At 57.3% G+C, this 19,320-nt stretch overlaps 1 protein-coding gene across 1 annotated transcript; it reads left to right on the top strand.

Moving 5' to 3' along the window:
- Positions 1-373: 373 nt before the first annotated feature.
- On the top strand, positions 374-10,898 carry SPRY3 (sprouty RTK signaling antagonist 3). Its single transcript, XM_059824443.1, has 2 exons — positions 374-391; positions 4,589-10,898. Exon 2 carries the CDS (start codon positions 4,636-4,638, stop codon positions 5,554-5,556), a length of 921 nt encoding a protein of 306 aa, XP_059680426.1. The 5' UTR covers positions 374-391; positions 4,589-4,635; the 3' UTR covers positions 5,557-10,898.
- Positions 10,899-19,320: the final 8,422 nt, after the last annotated feature.

The following is a 19,320-nucleotide window of genomic DNA, read 5'->3' as shown; positions in this document are numbered from 1 at the left end:
CCCGACAGACGACACCGGCCCTTCGCAGCCAAACCCGCTGCGCCCCCGACACAACTGCCCACGGTGCGGGACCCCACCGAACCCGTCCTGCGCCGGGACGGGACCATACCCGCGACGCTGAGGCAGCGCGGCCCCTCCGTCCGGGGCCGGCGGCGTGGCCACCGCGGACGTCCCCAGGGGGGACGGTGGGCTGGGGGGCGGCGAGGCCCCAGGGCGGGCTGTCCCGGTGGGCGCAGGGGGGGACGCGGAGCCCGAGGCAGACGGAAACGTTTAAATAGTGCCCGGGCGCTGCGCTCGGCCTCGGTGCAGTCATTATCTGGGGAGCGGATGCAGGGGCTCTGTGGGGACCGCTAATGGGCCGCTGCAATTTCAGCTGGATGACGCCACTTAGGTAAGCGTTAAGAGCTCCAGCTCCGGGAAGGCAGCGGCAGAGCGAGGGAGAGAGAGATGCTAACGGGCAGCGGCAGGTCCCTCCCTCCCTCCCATCCTCCGCGCTGCCCCCATTCACACGGAGCGCCGGGGACGAGCCCGCACTCACACGCCGGAGCCGGGCAGCCCTCCCGGGCTCTCCCTCGCCGCGCCCGCGGGCGGCCCGGCCCGGCCCCGTCGCCGCTCCCCGGGGCGCGGAGCGCGGCCCGCTTGCGGGGCCGGCGGGGCGGGCGGTGCCCCGCGTCCATGCCCGCCGCCGGCCGCCCCTAGGCAGCCCCGCTGCGGGCCGCCCGGTGCCCCGGGGCCGGCCAGCCGGGCTCGGCGCTCCGCGGGCGGATGGACCGGCGGCGGCGGCGGCGGCGGGGTGAGTCCGCGCGGCGGGGCGGGGAGGGGACACGCGTGGGCTGCGCGCGGCGGGGCCGCGGGAGGGCGGCGGGGGGCGCGTGGGGTGTGCGCGGCGCGGCTGGGCACGGGTGGGCTGCGCGGGCGGCGGGGCCGCGGGACGCGGCTGCCTGCGCGGCGTGGGGAGGGGGAGCAGCCGCGCGTGGGGCGGGGGGGGGGGTCCCTGGACGTGCCGGGGCTGCGAGTGGGGTCCTGGGCACGCGCCGGCGGTGGGGATGGGGCTCCTGGGCAGGCGTGGGGTGTACGCGGTGGGGCTGGGGGCTAGGTGTGGGCCAGAGTCACGCGTGGGTTGTGTGCACAGCGGGGCTGGGGCGTCCCGAACGCGACCGGGCTGCGTGCGCGGCGGCGCTCGGAGGTCCTGGGAACGCGCGGGCTGCGCGCACGGCGGGGCTGGGGGCTGCGGGCCGGATCCGGATCCCAGCCGCGCGTGGGCCGTGTGGCACGGCGGGCTGGGGGAGCCGGCACACGGCGGGGCCGTGCCCGGGGGCTGCGGGCCGGATCCGGGCCACGCGTGGGCTGCGTGCGGAGCGGGGCGGGGGGATCAGCCTCCCGCCGCCGCCCCGCGCCGCCCCGCAGCACCCGGGACAGGGTGAGGGGGTCCCTCCGGAGGGAAAAAGCCCTTTTCTCCCACCTGGGCGCCCTGTGCAGCTCGTCCCCGGCTTGCAGCCACCTCCAGCCTGTAAATCATTTGCTTTTACGATCCCTCCTCTGGCCCATTATCACACGAACTTTATATGTTTGGGGCTGCTGGCGGCCATAAAGCTCGCCCGGTTTCCGGGGCTGGCATGCCTGCCTGGCAGGCAGGGTGTGAGGAGGAGGAGGAGGCTGGGGACACGCTGCCCCGCTCCCCCCCAGACGGGCAGGTAGGCAGGGAGGGGTGCAGCAGTGCCTCGGGGATTGTCGGACCAGTGGGGACCGGGATATGGACCGGTTGCAGCCCCGGGATCGGGCTGGAGCAGGGAGGGCTGAGAGCGAGTCGGGGGCACTGGGCTCCCCCGGGGTGGGGGTGCAGGAGCGGGGTCCCAGCTCCGGCCATTCAGTCCCTCTTCCCCCCATCCCGCTGACTGGAGGACCCACAGATCCTCTGGCTCGTGTCCCCTTGGGTCCCAGAGGGACCTTTGCCTGCCCCCCGGCCAGCAAGTCTGGGTCTGCACCTGGGGATCGCAGCTCCAGGAGCGTTTGGGCCCCGGTTCAGTGCTGGGGGTCCTCCCAGGGCCTGTCTTGCCCGGGATGCTGTGTCCCAGCCCTGGACCCAGAGCCTAAGTGTCCGGGTTGCAACAGCCTGATTGCCAGCTCCCTTCTCGGCTGCCTGTCCCTGTGGCTCTGTTCCTCCTCACGGTGTCCCCTCTGCATCTCCTCCTGCCTAAGCATGGCTCATGGGTCTCCTCCTGTCTCCTGAGCTCCCTGTCTTGCGTAGAGGATTGGGTGTAGCTGTGCTGGCTCTGCCCTTTGGCTGCTCTTTATCTCCCGGTTCCACTGCCTCCATCGCAGTGGGATCCTCCGCTCCCTGGTCTCTCCCCTTGGTCCAAGCCCCACACGGGAACCTCACGGGAGTCTCGCTGGCTGAGTCCTAATGCCCAAGTACTGCCAAATCCCAGCGCGTGGGTTAGAGGGGATGGACACCCAGGTGTGGGCAGCTCCTCCCTGGGGTGTAAATCAGCATCATCCCCTGAACGATCCCACCCCAGGATGGGAACTGGGTCACGAGGGACGCGGGAACCCGCTGAGGCTGCTCCCTGCTCCCCTCTGCATGGTCCTAGCTGCAGGCTGAGATGTGTCATATCTCTTCAGGGGTCCAGGGAGCTTCAGGTCACCAGCCTGCGCTTTAGCAAGACCTTCCCAGGTGAGGAGCTCAGTGGCAGCAGGTAACAGCTCACAAGAGGGTCTTCTGCCTCTGTGGCCCGTTCCCACCCTGGCAGCGTGCTCACAAAACCTTCCCTGGGTCAGCCGTGTCCTCCTAATTCGCCTTGATATTTCTGTTAAACAAATCGGTGTCCAAATCAATTGGGAGAGCGACTCATTCACCGCCTGAGTCTCCCTGGACGGGGTGAGCATCTCGCTTGCGATTGCACGGAGGGGGCGGCAGGTGGGCTCCGTGCACAGGAAAAACCCAAATCTAAGCAGATCAGTTGCCTTTTCTTTCCGGGGAGGGGGATGGGAGAGACCAGATCTTGCTTGAACAGTCAAAGTAAGTTGCCTTTGCTTTTCCCTGCTCTTCAAGGTCAGCCTAGCTAATGAAAATCAATCTTCCCTCTGCCTCTCTCTGCTGCATGAGCAGATTCTACCTGTGGCCCCTCACCTACTTGAAAGCCTCCGCCGCCGCCGGCCGCCTGGCCTGCTGACCATGTGCAACGCCGGTGGGGAGCTTCCTACTGAAACAGAGTCTTCCTGCGGGCCCGGGCAGCGTGACAATATCTGTGTCACTGAGGGATCACTCATTTGAGCTGCCAGAGGAGAATGGCTTTGTCCCAGGGAAGCTGGCTGCGCACGGAGAGCACGTATCCCATATTGCAATCTGGGCTGGAAGTGCTGGGGGAAAGCTCTTCGCTGGGGTCTGGCATGCAACGAACGGCTTCCGTCCTCTGTGTGCGCCTGAGCAGCTCCGTTTCGCAGGCAGCAGAAGTGGGAAGTTTCTCCCTCCCTCCCTCCCTCCCTCCCAAGGGCCGAGACCCGGCTCCGTTGCAGACCCGCTCCTGCCTGCCCCTCGCCTTGCCCGGCCCCAGCCCCACGGAGGTTTCACCCAGATGCCAGCGGCGAGGTCTGGCAGCCCGAGGTTTGGGCGATGGTGCTGATGCCGTGAGGTCAAACCTTCTGTGGTGGGGGGGAGTTGTGGGATGCGGGGGCCCTCCCTGCCCCAGCCCACAGCCCTCGGATGTGCCTGACCTTCCCTCTGGATAAAGCAGGCGCCGCTGCCGGCGCTGCCGACTGGGGAAGTGCCGTTTCCCGAAAACAACAGCAAACAGCATGGCACCTCGGTGCAAGGAGCAAGACGGGGCTTGCCTGCTGCGCAGTCTGCTTTCCCTGCTTCACCCTGCGTCTGTGCCGGGGTTACAGAGAAACCCGCTCTTCCCAGTGCTTGTGACGGGGGCAAATTGACTCCTGGGCTGTCGCTGGGTTGCGCGTGGGAAAACGGGATGCTGCAGTGGGAACCGCCGGGACTCGGGGAGTCTGTGGGCTTGGCCTGGCCCCGGCCAAGTCTGTGTCCCGTTAGTTGCAATTTGTTGCTGATGCTGCCTGAAATTGAATGTGTTCAGATCCCCTCCATCCCTGTGCCCCTGGTGTGTACAGGGTACGGCAGCGGGAGGCTGCTCGGGCTGTGCTGGGAAGCCCCAAAGTAGAGACTCCTGCTCTGGAGGAGATGCTGTTCCCAGTTCTGTCACCGGCTCTGGATAAGTCACAGCTTCAAGTTTCCCCTCCCATAGAGAGGGCCAGCACTCTCCCCTGGGGAAGGAGAGGGAGGACAGACGGGGTTCCTCAGTGCTGGCAAGGGGCGGGAAATCCTGTGGAAGGGCACGAAAAGCTCGAAAGCCTGTGGAGATGCTATGCCCACCCATTTCAAGGGACAGATCTTACGGCCCTTGCCTTTTGGACGCGTCCAGCCTAAGTCTCCCCAGGCACAGAAGTACTTTGAGTCTGGTTGTTGGAAATAACTTCATTAGGAGTTCTCCAGCCAGTCTTTGCTACCTGGTTTGTATGGATGGATCCATTATAAAATGTAACACAAATGTTTTCTCTGTCTTCCTGCCCCATCCTTTAGGATTTTTAGATGTGCCCTGATGCCGCAGGGTCTCCTCGCTCCTGGAAATGCAGCTCTCTTCCAGTGTGGCTGAACTCAGCTGTGACGAGAGAATGGACCCACCCGCTGAGGACTTCCAGCAGGTCCTGTCCATTGACCAAATCCGCTCCATCCGTGCCAGCAACAACTACGTGGAGAGACCGGCTGTCTGCTTCCAGCAAGCCCGCTCCAACCCATCCCTCTCCCAGCCACCACACAAGCAAGAGTGGTCCCAGGACCGCCTGGTGTCTTCCACCTTCCAGGACCTGCACCGCAGCCACAGCCAACAGCACCAGATGCCACCTTTGCAGCAACACATGAGCCATTCCAGCACGGCCAGCTCCGTCTCCCAAAGCACCACCGCCTCCGACCAGCGCCTCCTGAGCAGCCTCACACCCTCTCACTCCGGGCACTCCCTCATCCGGACGCAGCCCCGGGCCAGCGAGCTGAAACCGGAGGAGTCGCCGCTGAAGGGGGTGGCGGAGAAGCCCACCCTCCACACCGGCCACCTCTTCATCTGCGAGGAGTGCGGGCGATGCAAGTGCGCCCGCTGCACGGCCGCCCGCAGCCTGCCCTCCTGCTGGCTCTGCAACCAGCGCTGCCTCTGCTCCCCCGAGAGCCTCCTCGACTACGGGACTTGCCTCTGCTGCGTCAAGGGTCTCTTCTACCACTGCTCCACGGATGACGAGGACACCTGCGCCGACGACCCCTGCTCCTGCGGGCCGGGGTCCTGCTGTGCCCGCTGGGCTGCCATGAGCTTCCTCTCTCTCCTCATGCCCTGCCTCTGCTGCTACTTTCCTACCCTGGGGTGCCTCAAACTTTGCCAGCGGGGTTATGACAGCCTGAAACGACCCGGCTGCCGCTGCCAGAGCCACACCAATACGGTCTGCAGAAAGATCTCCTCCTCCAGCGGCACGCCTTTCCCCAAGACGCTGGATAAGCCGGTATGACCCTCCCGGGGAGGAGAAGCAGGCTTTACTCCTCTTCCTCCTCCTCCTCTCCCCTCCATCCTCCTCCTCCTTTGGCTCCCTCCGCTCTGCAGCGCTCCCCCCTACGCACCATCACCTCCCGGGAACGAGACGGGTGAACTGGGGGTCCCCCAGCCTCTGGGAGCACGAAGGCGGCTGGGTGGCCAGGGGAGCTGGCACCAAGCTGGTGGGAAACGGTGGTTTTGCACAGGCGGGTGAGGGACCAGGAGAGGCAGAGAGAGCTGTGGGTGCCCTCCCCAGCCGTGCCCCGCGGGGAAGGGTGACGCGGGGGGTCCTCGTGACTCTGGTCTCAGAGGGTTTTAAGAGCTGCCACCGCCCCGTGGTGTGGTCCTTCCCGACGGGGGGAAGAGGCAGGTCGACGAATCCCCTGTGCAAGAGTCCTCCAGGAGCCAGACCTCCTTCTCTCTCTCTTTATCTCTCTCCAGCACTTTTTGTGGGTGGCCTCTCTCCTTTCACGTGGCTGTAGGTCCGTTTTCCCCAAGGGGCTGGGGTGCCGCAGGGTCCCACCAGTGGCAGTGGCTTCCCTCTGGGCTTGGAAACCACTGGGAGAAGCCAGCGAGCTTCAAAATGAGGTGGCATCGTATTTTTCTGTCTCAAAGAGGAAGGGAAGGTGTGGGAAGCTTCAGAAACCTTCTGGCAGGGGAAGGAGCTATCGGAGGCAGCCCAGCCCACTCGCTTCTGCCCGACTGCAGCGAGGGAAAGGTCTCCTCTGGGATTTGGCTGAGAACAAGAAGCTGGTTTGAAATTGCCATTCATTTCTCAATGCCTTGAAGGGCTGCCTCCAGAGCGCAAACCCTGGCGAGATGGGAGCTGCCGCCCAGCTCCATCCCACCACCGAGCAGATGCCACAGGCACTGGCTCCATGCTCGAGCCCCGAGAGCCCCGATCTGGTACCTTCCACCAGCACTGAATTCACTTTAAAAAAACATACCCCAAACCCAACTGTCAACAGCTGCCACTCACGCTGCTCTCCCTGTCAATTAACACCAATCCTGGGGGACTCCCCCGCGGGGACTTCTGCGACTCCTGCTTTGGGCTGCAGGGAAACAGAGAGCAGAGGGGGTCAAAAGACAGGAGCCCGACCTTCCCTCCCTGCAGAAGTTGCCTCTGAGTCCTCACCTCGCTCTCCTTGGCCCACCGGCGTGTCACACCAACACCAGCGTCACGCCGGCAGGCAAACCCTGCTGGCACTGCTGAGGGTCTTCTGCAACGGCGGCTGCCTGCGGCCAACCGGAGATGGGTCTGAACCAAGCCCTGGAGCTGGGTCATCTGCAGACCAGAAGGAAACCTGAATCAGGGTCAGTGCTTCATGGTTTACTTGCCCAAGCCGTCGCTGCAGTTGGGGAGAGCTCCTCCTGGTCCTGGACTCAGCCCCATCTCCGCTTGCAAACGCGCGGTGCCAGCTCTCATTTCTGACCGTGCCGACGTTGGCCGATGGATCTGGGGAGTTTGGAGCCGGGATGATGTCCCAGTACTCGTCTCTGCCTGCCTGTCCCTCCTCCAAGGTGTGTGAGCGCAGAGGGAAGTGAATGGTTCTCCTGGAGAAATATATGCAACGTGTCCCTTGGCTTCCTCCAAGACCCTGCTGTCCAGGGCTCATCCGTCGCCTTCCCTCAGCCACCTCTTTACGTAGAGTTCTGTGGATCTATTTTTGTATATATAAATATAACGTTAGGATGGTTAGGTCTATTACTAATAATATTCATGATACTGCTGTGAATGGTGCCAGATGCAAGGTTTGGCTTCCTGGTACACTTGCACATGCTGGAGGATGATTTCCCAGTCTGTTTATTGCTAATCCTAGACCTTTAGTTCCTAGGTAGTCGGGAGAGGGGGAAAGGGAGGTTTACAGATTGTCCTGGGGGGGTGTCTGCTTGCGGAGAGAGGGTAGGATTTAGCGCTGGCGGTGGGGCGAGGCAGGAGGTAGACTCTCAGGATGGGATTCCTCTTTCCGTACATTTGCTATCTAAAAATCGCGGCTGATCCAAGCTCCCTCTGTCGCAGAGAAAAGCGGTTCCAGAGAGTGATTCATCCCGCTTGAAAACGTTATTCATTAAATTATGTTCTGGCTTGACCCACATGGGACCCAAACATTGAACTCGCGGTTCCCTGTGGAAGGGGAGATGAATCCCATCCCTGGTGTGAAGTTTGTGCCTGGGGCATGTAACAGACACGACCAAAATCCTCACCCTGATTTTACATGGAGCCTGAGGGGGGATGTTGAAAGATGCTTGCTCTGGCCAAAGACAGAGATCCCACTGCCATAAGCTGTGGGTTATTCAGGACGATGCTCCGGCTTACAGTGAGGATCTCCTGGCATTAAGAAGGGAGAGGGCCACGTCGGTGCAGTTTGCGCATCCTCTGAGGCCAGCCCTGGACTCTGAAATCGTTTGGGTTTCAAGGCAATGGCCTTATCAGAGGATGCCCTGTAGGTGTGTGTACCCCCGTAAGATCAGTCCATGTCTCTGTGGCAGCAGTTATAAAATATATTGCAAACATATTTATCCATATGCCAATAATTACTTGGCTCCCTGCTTCCAAGCGGTGTTTGGGGGAGAGACTTCCACCAAAAGGCACCCTTCCTTTTGAACGCTCGGTTCACTTTTCTATTGGTGCTGATTAAACTCATTCTTCCTAAAAAATGTAAAACTTTTTTAGGGGAAAAAGGTCCCTTTTTCACCGAGGATTTGAGGAACTGTCTCACTTGAATGAGAATGTGAAATAGTTCATTGAAACTTTTAAAACTAATGAACAGAATTTTCCAACTTGCTCTACTTTGATTTTTTTTTTCCTCCTCCTTTTTAAATGGATCCTACTTGTAAATTTAGTTACCACCTCTGTATCTTTGCAATTCATTGCTTCCTCTCCTGATGGTGGAATGACTCAACATGTGAAGCTTCATCATTTTCACGGCCTCCGAAGTCATGCAAGCACGGGGTGACCTCCCCCAGGTGCTGGAGCTGTAGGATGAGAAGATGGCTGTCCACATAGCAGCTCCCCAGAGCCAGTTTTGCTTGGCACCAGCACGGCGAGGTGGAGCCCAGCACTACTATTGCAGCATATTTACCTTCAGGAATTGGTAGGAGGCCAGGACGCCTGCCAGTAGCCTTCTACCTAATGGGATTTTTCTGGGTCAGTGCGGAAGTCCCATTTCTACGGGGGAATTGTGCCATAGCCTGGGTGCAGGGCTGAGGAGTCCAGCCAGGTCTCTCGAATGTCTCATCTCCAAGAAATGACAAACCTGCGAGATATATCTTATGAAATACAGGACACGTAGAAGGGAATTGGAGAGCAGGAGAGCCCCAGATGGGCACTGAGGGCTGTCAGACCAGCGCAGGGCTTTGGTTTGACCGTGTTGAGGGCGAAACGCAAAGCCACATCCAGGCCTTGCAGTTGCATGGGCTAGAGAAGTTTAGAGCTGTTGGCCCCTACCCTTCTCGTAGGGGCGAGTGTCTTCGCCTGGGGTTACTGCTCCCCGCTCCACCTGGGGGGGCCTCAGCGAGCTCCCATTCCTTGCTCTCAGCAGAAAGAACAGCTCAGGATTTTCCAAAAGCTCTCCAAGGAGGCCAGCTCCGGTTCGCTGAGCTCATCTGGTGTCAGGAAGGCTGTGGGTAGCCTCTGATCATGGTTTTTTCCCAAGCTTTTCCTAACATCTTCAGACCAGATCCATCCTGCTCCCTCCCCATCTCCGGCTGCCAGACAGTTTGGTTTCCCTGCAGAGAGGACTCCAATTTTGGTTGGGGTTGTGAGCCCCTTTCCTGCCCCACCCTGTAATGAGTCAGATAACATCTGCTCCAGATGTTTGTTTGCAGCTGCCTCTCCTGGCAGTTTGGGTTTCTCTCTGTCCTGACGTGTCTTTTTTGGTTTTCTTTTGGAAGAGTCACACGTTGAGTCCTCTGTTTTCCCTGCGCCCCTGTGATTTGACAAGGACGGATCCGCTTTGCGAGGGGACATTTCTCCGCGTTGTGCGTCTCTGCCGGTCGTGGGCTCCTTTGTCGGGAAACGTGCAAGGTTGTAGGGCAAACTTAGGTGGGGAAAGAGAGACTCAGGTGCCAAAGGAGCAGGAGGCAGGAGCTACTGAGCAGGACCTGAGCTCCCCCTGCTCCGCTCCCCATGCTGGAGTCTCCTCCTCCCACCCAGAACTCCAAAGCTCCATCCCCGCAAGAGCTCCTGCTGGTGCTTGCTTTCTCCAAGGCTTCCCTTGCTCCCGCTCCCCTCCTTCCCTACTGGCAACCGTGTGATCAGTCCCAGCACTGGTGAGGAAGGGTCACTGGGGAGGGAGGGGGAGTATCCCTTCCAAAACAGCTCCTGGTGGAAGGGCAGAAGTGGTCCTTGGGCTGCTGTCCACCCGTCCCTGAGAAACCTCGGTGCCAGCCAAGTACCTCAAAGAATAGGGGGGAAGCTCCTCTTTGGGACTCTAATCTCAGACTCCCATAAAATCCCATTGAGTTTGCTCTTCCCCATCCCCATGTGTGAACCCAAAGACTGGCGGGCAAGTGTCATCGACCGAAAGACGCCAAAGCGCAGAATAACAGTTTATGAGTGGCTGCTTTAGTGCAATAAAGAGGGGTGAGGGGAGCTGCTGCAAGGTTTGCATGACTGGACTGCACAGGGAAGGAGCACACCATGCCCCAAACTTGCTGGTTCCAGCACCTGCTTTGTTAGTTCGTTCTCTGTCTCTGGCCCTTGGGTGTTTCGAGGCTGGAGAAAGCTGGGAGGTCTTCAGATATTGGATGGTCTAACTTTTAGTGATCAGCATGCGAGGAAAGTAGATCAGGGATGTACCCCCACCCCAGAGCCCATTCTTGGTCTTTAATAGGATCCAGTTCAGGCTTGTCTCCTCCAAGGAGCCCGGGGAGCCCAGACCTGCGGGATGCTTGCAGCAGCTGGAGGCTGCTGGTCGGCATCTGGTCCGTGTGGGCCAAACCAGAGCTGTGATTTCTTTGGGCTCAGTCTGCTTCGGGGTATTTCTCAGTGAGCGTCGGGATCTCTTGCAAACTCCTTCTCCCAGAGTGCAGGTTGGGGGCTTGCGCAGGTGAGATCTGTTGTCTTGCCTGGGGTGGTGTTGCAGAAGAATCCCCTGAGGGCATAAGTCATGGAGGCTGAACGGTCCCCTTGCAGGGGGACTGCAGGCAGGAGGGACATTGGATGGACAGGAAGGGATCGCACGCCTGCATGGGGCAGAGTGAAGGGGCGAGTGCCGGGCGAGGGGAGGCGGCGCGAGGGCTCTCGCTGGGTCTCTCTCCGGCTGCGCCTTCCCGCAGCACCCCAAAGGGCTTCAGCATGAGCAGGACCAAACCCACCCCGGTGAGCTGGCCGGGGGCGCTGGGAGAGGAGGTTTCTCACACCCTCTGTCCCAACGGCAGCATCAGCCGAGAGGTGCGTGGTCATCCTGGAGCCGGCACGGCCGGTCCCCGCCTTGCCCATGCTGCCGCCCTGCCCCAGCGGAGCCCCTTTCCCCCTTCCCCTCCCGTTCCTCTCTGCCCATCCTTTCCCAGCGGTTCCCTCAGGCCTTTGCGATGCTCTGCGGGCAGGCAGCGGCTGTGCAGCCTCCTGCCTCCCCAGGTGTCCTCAGCACAAAGTTCTCCTTAGAAGACGGATCACCCTTGGCTTCAAAGGAGAGTCTCGTACCAAGAACCGAAGCCTCTAATTCTCCATTTAATTGGTACAAAGGCATTCTGTACAGTGTATAAAGAGATCCCTCCCTCCCCCAGCTGTCGTTATTTGGGTTCCTTTCTATAAGGTATAATATATGTTTATAACCTGATGGCTGTTTTTTGACAATACTCTTGTACCTTTTAAGGGAAAAAAATAAAAAAAAACCAAAGTATTTATTTGAAAAGTTTATTTTAAAGATAAGAAAAAAAAAATAACCTATTTATTTTAATGCACCCTCTTCTGTTTGGTTTTCTTCTCTTGCAAAGCTAATAACTGTTACTGAACCACTGCTGAGATGAAAGAAGTAATTCTATGGGTGGCTTCACAAGCCCACTTAGAGCAACTATTCAATAAAAATATATATTAATTTTGAACGTGGTCTCATTCTTGTCTTCGTGATGGCTGGGGCATGACTCAGACTCCTGCTTCGGCAGGGCTCTTACCGGCTGCGGGGTGCTGGGCGGCTGGGCGTGCACTGGCACAGGCTGAGTGTTGGGGGGATCATTTTTAACTCCATGAGCTCTCCCCTGGTAGCCCTCTCCTGATGCTTAAAGAAAACCTCAAAAATCTCCGCGTGTGCTTCCCTTCTGCGACTGTCCCAGATCCTTGAGGAAGGGTAGGCTCCTGTAGCAAAGGTCAGGAGCAAATAGGGAGGGACTGAGGTAAGAAATCCCTGAGATTTGGGGGATTTCAGTCACTCCACAGAGATTCCAGCACATTTCCAAAGCCTCTTCTACTGCCAGAAGAGATGGGGTGATGCCACAGGGCGATGGACATCTTCTGCAGGAGGAGCTGAAGTTTGGACACGGCTGCCTCTCCCGACCAGCTGCACAAGGCACCTCCGTGATGTGTTTAGCCCCAAAAAGATGAACCTGGGCCGTAGCACCAGCAATTGCTGGATCAGGCTGGTGCCTCTGATCTCTCCGTGCATATTACAGGCCAGTGTTTCGTGCACTTCTGCATGTGCAGGGCTCATAACTTCTTCTTGGCTTGAGGGTGTCTTCTGTTTGCCTAAAGCTCTTCTCTCACAAAGACAGTGGATCTTTATTCAAGCACTTCCAGAGCATGAAGTCCTTTCACATAGATTCGGTGGCCGATGAATCCCATGGTTAGTGGCACCTCCCTTTCTCCCATTTGAATTTGTTGGCTTCTGCTTCTAGCCCTTGACTCTGGCTGAACCTGTTTCCTCCAGCTGCAAGGGTGCTTTCGTAGGATGGTTTTGCTAGACTAGACCTGTGCTCAAGAGCCCTCTCAACCTTTGTGCTTAATTAAAAACATGCATTCTCTGCGTTTCTCACCATGAAGCCTTTTCTCAGGCTGTTATACTGGTCTTGGAGTCCTGTTTGTACCATCGCTGGTATCAGAGCATGCTTTCCAAAATAGGTTTCGATGCCTCAGCCACAGCGTTCAGGCTCTGCCTCAGGGTTGTGGAGTACAGATGTGAGTCCAATCCCTGCTGTGACTCACTCTTCCCCTGCTTTTAAAACAAAAGATGACTTTAGGCCATTTGTCACCCATTGGCTCTTTTCAGTGCCAAAGTCCCTCTTGGACACAGCCAACCAGTTTCGTTCCTAGATGCACAGCCTTCTTTTCACCATGTTAGAGCCCCTTTGGTTTGTATAGTACCACCTTCCCAAGCCTTCCCTGTCCTCATCAGTTCATGCCACCAAATCCTACTGGCATTTACGGATCTTTATCAGCTGTGGTCCTGTAGAGGAAGGCTGAAGGAGAGCTCAGGAGCTAACCGGTATTGTGAGATTAGCAGAGGAGCACAGGGAGATGGCCTACAGACCAAGATGATCTGAAAAAGATCGTAAAGGCTCGCTTAGACATTTTCCTTCTGTGTAAAGAAAGTTGCTGTTGTGCCAGGAATCACAAAAAGTGGCAGTAATTGGGCTTTCTCCTAAGATTGGGGTGATTTTTTAAACTGCAGAGTCTTTTCTGTTTTGCATCCTTGTGAAGACCAAGTGGAGACTCCACCAGCCCAAGCATACCATGGCACACACCGTAGAGCGCAGGGCCCCAGACAAACTGATGGTAGCACCGCATCACAGTCATGTAGCTGTACCACCTGGATGGTTGAGTCACTCTTGCTGGTTTGACCTAGAACAATAAGCCACTTTTTCTTTGCTAACACAGCCAGATGTTGTTCAGAGCTGAACTGGACTGTACCACGCTGTCCTGGGACCAGCATGGCCAGAGCAAGCTCAGCTCCACGAAACCCTCCCTTGGAGGCAGAGAAGGTTTTCCAAAAGTGCATTTCCACCCTTTCGGTGTTGAAATCTTCCCTTGCCTTCAGAGGAAGCAAGGTTAGGCCAAGCTGAAATCCCTCTGAGGATGTCCAGCTGTGATCCAACCCTCTGCCTGTGCTGGACACCCTCAAGAAGCCAGCATGCCTCACCAGCCTGGGAAGGGTGCCTGGTGTGCTCCAGGAGAGTGAGGGTAGGTGTTTGCAGTCGAGAGGTTGGCTGTCTAGACAGTGGAAAGAAACAAGCTCTCTTAAGGACTCATTCATCTCTTCCTAAGATGGCTAAATAGGTCAGATGACTCATGCCCTGAAAGTGCCTATTTCTCTTCACTGACTGCAAAGCGGGAAGGAGTTCTCGACAGCCCTCCGCGCCGAAGACGTCTGAAGGTAACAGGTCTGAACCTGGCTGCTGTGGCAGTTTCAGCAGGTCAGCAGGGGAATTCAGCCTACCCCGAGGATCCGAAGCGCTGCTTCGTCAGTGACTTCATCAGTGACGGCGATGAGGAGATGATGGATAATTAAATGCCAGCTGTTTTTTAACTCACGCTGAAGGTGATATGCTTGTAGGAACCTGGGCGCACAGAGCTGGCTAGGACCAGGTAGAAGGTCAGATCTTGTTCCCTGCTGTCACCATAGGTTGTAGGGACCATGGAGCAGGAGTTTAGGCTGGAGGGATTTGCAGAATGGCTTCTCCACAACCATAAACACCTCCTGGCTTGGACATAGTCATCCTCTGTGTAGGGCTGAGGGCAGCTTATTGCTCTGTAGACCTCTGACCACTGCTCTGGCCTGAAGAAGCTGATGCTGCTCTGGTCTGGGCAGATACAAGAGCACAGTCTGATGTTGCCCCCCCGCCAGATCTGCTTTGCCTACCAATGTTCAGAGCTTCTCCGTGATGTTTGGGAAACGGGGCCCTGGCGGGATCATGGGTTTGGGATTCACCTGCACCAGTGAGGGGGCAGGTGTGAGGGCAGCTGGGAGCCTTTGAAATAGCCCAAATAAGAAATGTCACCTGCAAAAGCTTCACCCGTGCCAAAGGCTCACCCATGCTGTGGCTGCAGCCCTGGGGATGAAGGGGGGGCTTGCTCCCCACAGGCAAGAGGGTCTCCGTGACCCCAGTGATGGCAGTGTCCCACGGTCCTTCTGCAAAACAGGCAGTTTGCTCATAAGCACCCAGAAACGCCTGCGGTTTGTGGTGCTGTCCTGATATTACAGACCCATGCTTTGGCCCTGCAAAACATCACGAGATTGGCTTAAAAAATCAAGATGCAGCTCACAGCAGATTCTTGTTTTTCGTTGCTGCTTTTGGAGGCTGACTGAGTCATGCTCACAAGCCTCTTTTGCCAGACACCAGGGCTAGCAGCTTCGCTGAAATAATTAACTGAGCACGGAGATTCTCATGTGAGCCCAGGAGCCGGCGGTTCGACCGGTGCCCCAGACGTCACAACCTGGGGATCAGGAGTCAGCCTGGACACCCCAGACACGTGTCAGGGAGCACAGAAAACTGCCATGTGCAGAAAGGATCTTAAACTGGGGATGATGCACAACAAGCAGGAGGGACAGGAGGTCCATCTTCCAGTTTTGGTCCACTCACTGACATGCTCTTTCCTCCGGACATCTCACTCCTTCCCCAGACTTTGTCCTTGGCAGCTCCTGAGTGCTGATGCACCAAGCTGCTGGTCTTCCTGGGGTTGCTACCATAACCCTACAAGCACGACCAGCGACGTCTCAGCCCCGGGCTCTGCAGCCAACTGTATTTTAAAGAAGTTCTCCATGGGTGTCTGAAGAAGTGATGCTTTCCCCTGGCTGGAGAGCTCCTCACCGGGGCGCTCCTGTGGCATCCTCCCTCTTCACGTTTCTGGTGCTCGGGAAGCAGCTGAGGTTGAGGATGTTTCTTCCAGTCACGTTCAGAGCAAAATTGTTTTCCTGAAATGAGACTCAAACTCCAAATTCTCCTGGGTAGCTTCTAAAGGATTTATTTCCTGTATCCACTTCCCCTGTGCCTTGCTGTTATTCGTAAGGACATTTGCATGAAACAGTAGGATGTCAGTCTTTTGATGTGCAATTATCATCTGCAGAAATGACTAATCAATTAAGGACAGTCACTACCAGGCTTTCTATTTATTTCTTTCTCATTGAAACCAGAGCAAATGTGCCCTTTTTCACAGGAAAATGCTGTTTTTTTCCAGCCACGGCTGCTGAAAACTTCCCGACGGATCTGAAAATTACATCATGCCCTTCTTCAGCACGGAGCTGGCCGTGCTGCTGACAGTGAGCAGGCAGAGGAGCAAGCCCATGCCACTAGCCCTGCCAGCTCAGCGGTGCCAGCGGGAGTGGGGACATGCCAGGGATGGCTCAGATCGCACTTGGAGAGCAGCTCAGGCAGGTGAAAAGGTGCCCAGAAGTGGAAGCAAGCATGAAGATACTTCATCCTACAGGTGGTCCACATGAGAGGGTTCAGCTAGAGGAGAGCCTGGACTTAAACTGCAGGTCTGGGCTTCTCCTAGGCATAGGGGACTTTGGATTCAGAGGGTTCAGCCCATCTTCAATCACAAAGCGCTGTGTGGGATTCTCTGGCAAGAGGCAGGAGGGCTGGACCGCCTCTTCCAGACACATCTGGAGACATTGGCATCTCCTCCTGTTAGGAGTGTCCCCGTTTCTCTGCATGGTGCCGTCTGCCCCAGCAGTTGTTCCCACTCTGTTACACGGAGCAGCGGTTGGGGTGGGCATGGACGGAGCCAGCAGGCAGCTCTGGCTGGGCTGCGGAGGGAGCAGGGGCTGGGCAGTGGGGAGGAGCTGCTGGAGGGGCACAGCATGGTGTTGGTATTGGTGGGGGGGAGAAAAGCGATAAAAGCAGAGTCCACAGAGGGAATGCGACGAGCCCTGAGGCTGCCAGCACAAACCACCTTACCCTGATGCTCTTCAGGACAGTGCCTGGCTCCTGTGCTCTGATGGCTTTAGGGTGTTGCTGACCTAGACCTATGGGTCCACCTCCAAGGGGACAATGCTGTCCCGGATGAAAGGGTGACCACGCGTCTTGGCCGGGTGAGGCGGGTTCTGCACTAGGGGACTGAGGCATCTCTATGTGTGCACATAGCATAGGGAAACTGAAATGAGGGTCCAGGAGGTCCTGGATTCCCACCCTCATCCTAACCGCTCTGCCCGAGAGAGCTCTCGGCGAAAGGAGCGAGCCCCCGGTCCAGTTCACTGTATGCACATGTAGACACCCAAATGGTCAGCAGCTGGGGGGGCGAATGAGCTTCAGAGCAATGAGCCAAGGGACAGAGGAGGGCCAGGGGGCTGGTGCTTGCCACCTAGTAAGCAACGACCGCCAGATGCGCTTGGGAAGGAGGTTTGCAGGAAGCCTTTCCAGCTGGCTGTGCTGGGCAGTGCTGCTACCCATGCTGCCATGAGCATCCTGAGGAGCAGAGGGGAGGCTCCCACCCCAAAGACTGGGTTTCTTGCCGGGACAGAGCTTTTCTCCTCTGCCTGCTCACGCCATTGCCGCTCCCAGAAAGGCTGTGCGACCCTGACAAGGGGCACAAAGTTGGGGATGGCCCGGAAGACAAGAACAAGATGAAGCTGGAAGAGAAGCAGAGCTGTTTTGTAACAGCCTGCCCCTGGGGAGAGATCACACCACACCGGAGAAGTGCCTCCGGAGAGGTGCGGCAGGCACGGAGGTGACCAAATGAATCGGCACCAGGCAATTCTCACCGGAGCTAAAGAGACAAAGTAATTGAAAATAAATGAAGGAACATGACACCTGGCTGGCGGATCAGTTATCTATAGCGTACCTTTCCTGAAATAACTGCCTCCTGAACATCATATGCTGAGGCAAAACCAAGGAGATGCGCATGTAAAATAGGCCACTCCAGCAGGGACCTGAAGGCCCCTTTATTTTTAATCGAAGCTGTCAGAAGGGTTAATTAGACAGTGCACAGCAGTGCCCTCTGTCTGGGGTATCGGCTGCCCTTGCCACCAGTGGGTACTGCGCCCTACGTATAAGACGCCCCATCGTTCTTGTCCTTGGGCAAACTCTTGGGTCGCAGACCAACGCAAGTGGGGGCCTTCCTGGCTCTCCAGCCTCAGAAAGAAACCCTGGGAGAGCCAGGGTGTGGTGTTCTCACCCCACAGGGCTTTGGGTAATTAGGGTAAGGGGGGAGTCATCAACTCATCTAAGCTCAAAAATGCCCCCAAAAGTCCTCTAAGAGAGTCATATACAAGCCACTGGCCCCATACTGGCACGGATCGTTCAAAAGTGCTTTCATTTCTGACGGGACATAGCTTTTGTCCTGCAGAGCCTGGCGTGGACTGTCCCTCCCTCTGCAAAGAGGTGGAAGCAAAGGTGAGGAGAAAGGACAGTCTGGGTGGGACTGGTCTGGGCAGTCGTGCTAACACCGGGAATTAAACTCTTCAACCAGCAGCCAAATCCACACCAAACAAATCAACCCACTGGCCCTTTCCAAGTGTTGCTATTGCTTATCAAGGGTGTGGGTCCATCACATCTTCCCCCTGCAGACACCTGGGACACAGGAGGTGCTGAGCACCTTGGGGAACCAGGAGGTTTAATAGGATTTGGCTCCCGAGTTCAGAGCCCAGTGGCCCAGGCAATATGTGGCTTGCGCAGTGGTGGCCGATGGCATGGCCATGCTCCATCCTGCACCCCTTGGAGGTCTGGCTCTTGTGTTGGGGAGTAGCTTCTTCCCGGCTACGGATATGGCACTGGGCATGACCTCTGCCCAAGGGAAGCGGCATGTTGGTGTGTTGCAAATGGCGCGATAGCACCATCAGCCCGGCCCTGCCACATGGTCCCTGGCAGCCTTGCTCTGCCAGAGCGCGGCACCAAACGCCATGGGGATGGGACCCACAGCAGCAAACGGAAAAGATCCTGCAGATACTCCGTAGCTGGCCATTCCTGGGCGAACAGTTTTGGCTTAGGCTTAACTGCTGGGTTTTCCTCCCTGCTGAAGCGAAGCTGGGTTAAATCTCCCTTTGGAAGCAGTGCCATCAAAGCCCTGCTGTCCCAAGGAGACACCGCAAGCTTTTCCCTTTTCATCTGCTCTTCTCCTTGTTCTGAAAATGAAAGCAACCAGGGCAGAAAGCAGGTGCCTGTACCTTTTGCACAGAGAAGAGGAGAAAAAATAATAAATGACCAAGACGCAGGTATGTGCCTGAAAAAAGAGTGGCTTTCAAATAGAGTGGCCCTTGACTAGAGTTGCCCTGATACGGCACGGTTCACACAGCCCCTCAGCGGGGTGGGCTGAGGGATCCCCACCGCCGTGCCTGCGACGTGGGGTGCGAGGCAGGGACGTGCACCCCAGCTGCGGATCCGCAGCACCTTCCTGGGGACTCTTTCCCCGGGGCAGAGGCTCGGTCATGCAAGAGGTTGAGCTTTGCGGGAGAGAAATCCGGTGCCCCCCTTGCAAAGCAGCAACGCTGCTGCCAGGGCTCTTCTGTGGAGACCGAGCGATTTTTAATGGGTCCCTCCATTGCAAGGGAGACCAATACTTTGCACCCCCAAAGCACCCTGGCTGTCTGAAAGGGATGGGCATGAACAATTCCTTTCTTATACTGAGACGTGCTGCTGATCTTTCTATTTTACCTTTTCAGGCACCCCCATTTTTAGCGGTTCTCTTGCTCACTTTCAGTAAATGAGGCAGAGGAGTCGACAGGCAGCCAGGAGCTCTGGTGTCCCAGCTGGACTAAATTTCATGAAAAGAAAGCACGAAAGAAAGCAAGAAAGAAAAGCTCTCCCTCCCCCTCCAACAAACGCAGCTGAAATCTCGTAATGAAAACATGGCCAACACCCTGCTCTGCCC

The sequence above is a fragment of the Gavia stellata genome, chromosome 14 (assembly GCF_030936135.1).
Source record: "Gavia stellata isolate bGavSte3 chromosome 14, bGavSte3.hap2, whole genome shotgun sequence".
In the NCBI taxonomy this organism is placed as follows: Eukaryota; Metazoa; Chordata; class Aves; order Gaviiformes; family Gaviidae; genus Gavia; species Gavia stellata.
This window is presented reverse-complemented; position numbering and strand designations above follow the sequence as displayed.

Bases quoted from the DNA above. Each gene is read 5' to 3' on its own strand.
- SPRY3 (XM_059824443.1), top strand. From the start codon at position 4,636: ATGCAGCTCTCTTCCAGTGTGGCTGAACTCAGCTGTGACGAGAGAATG.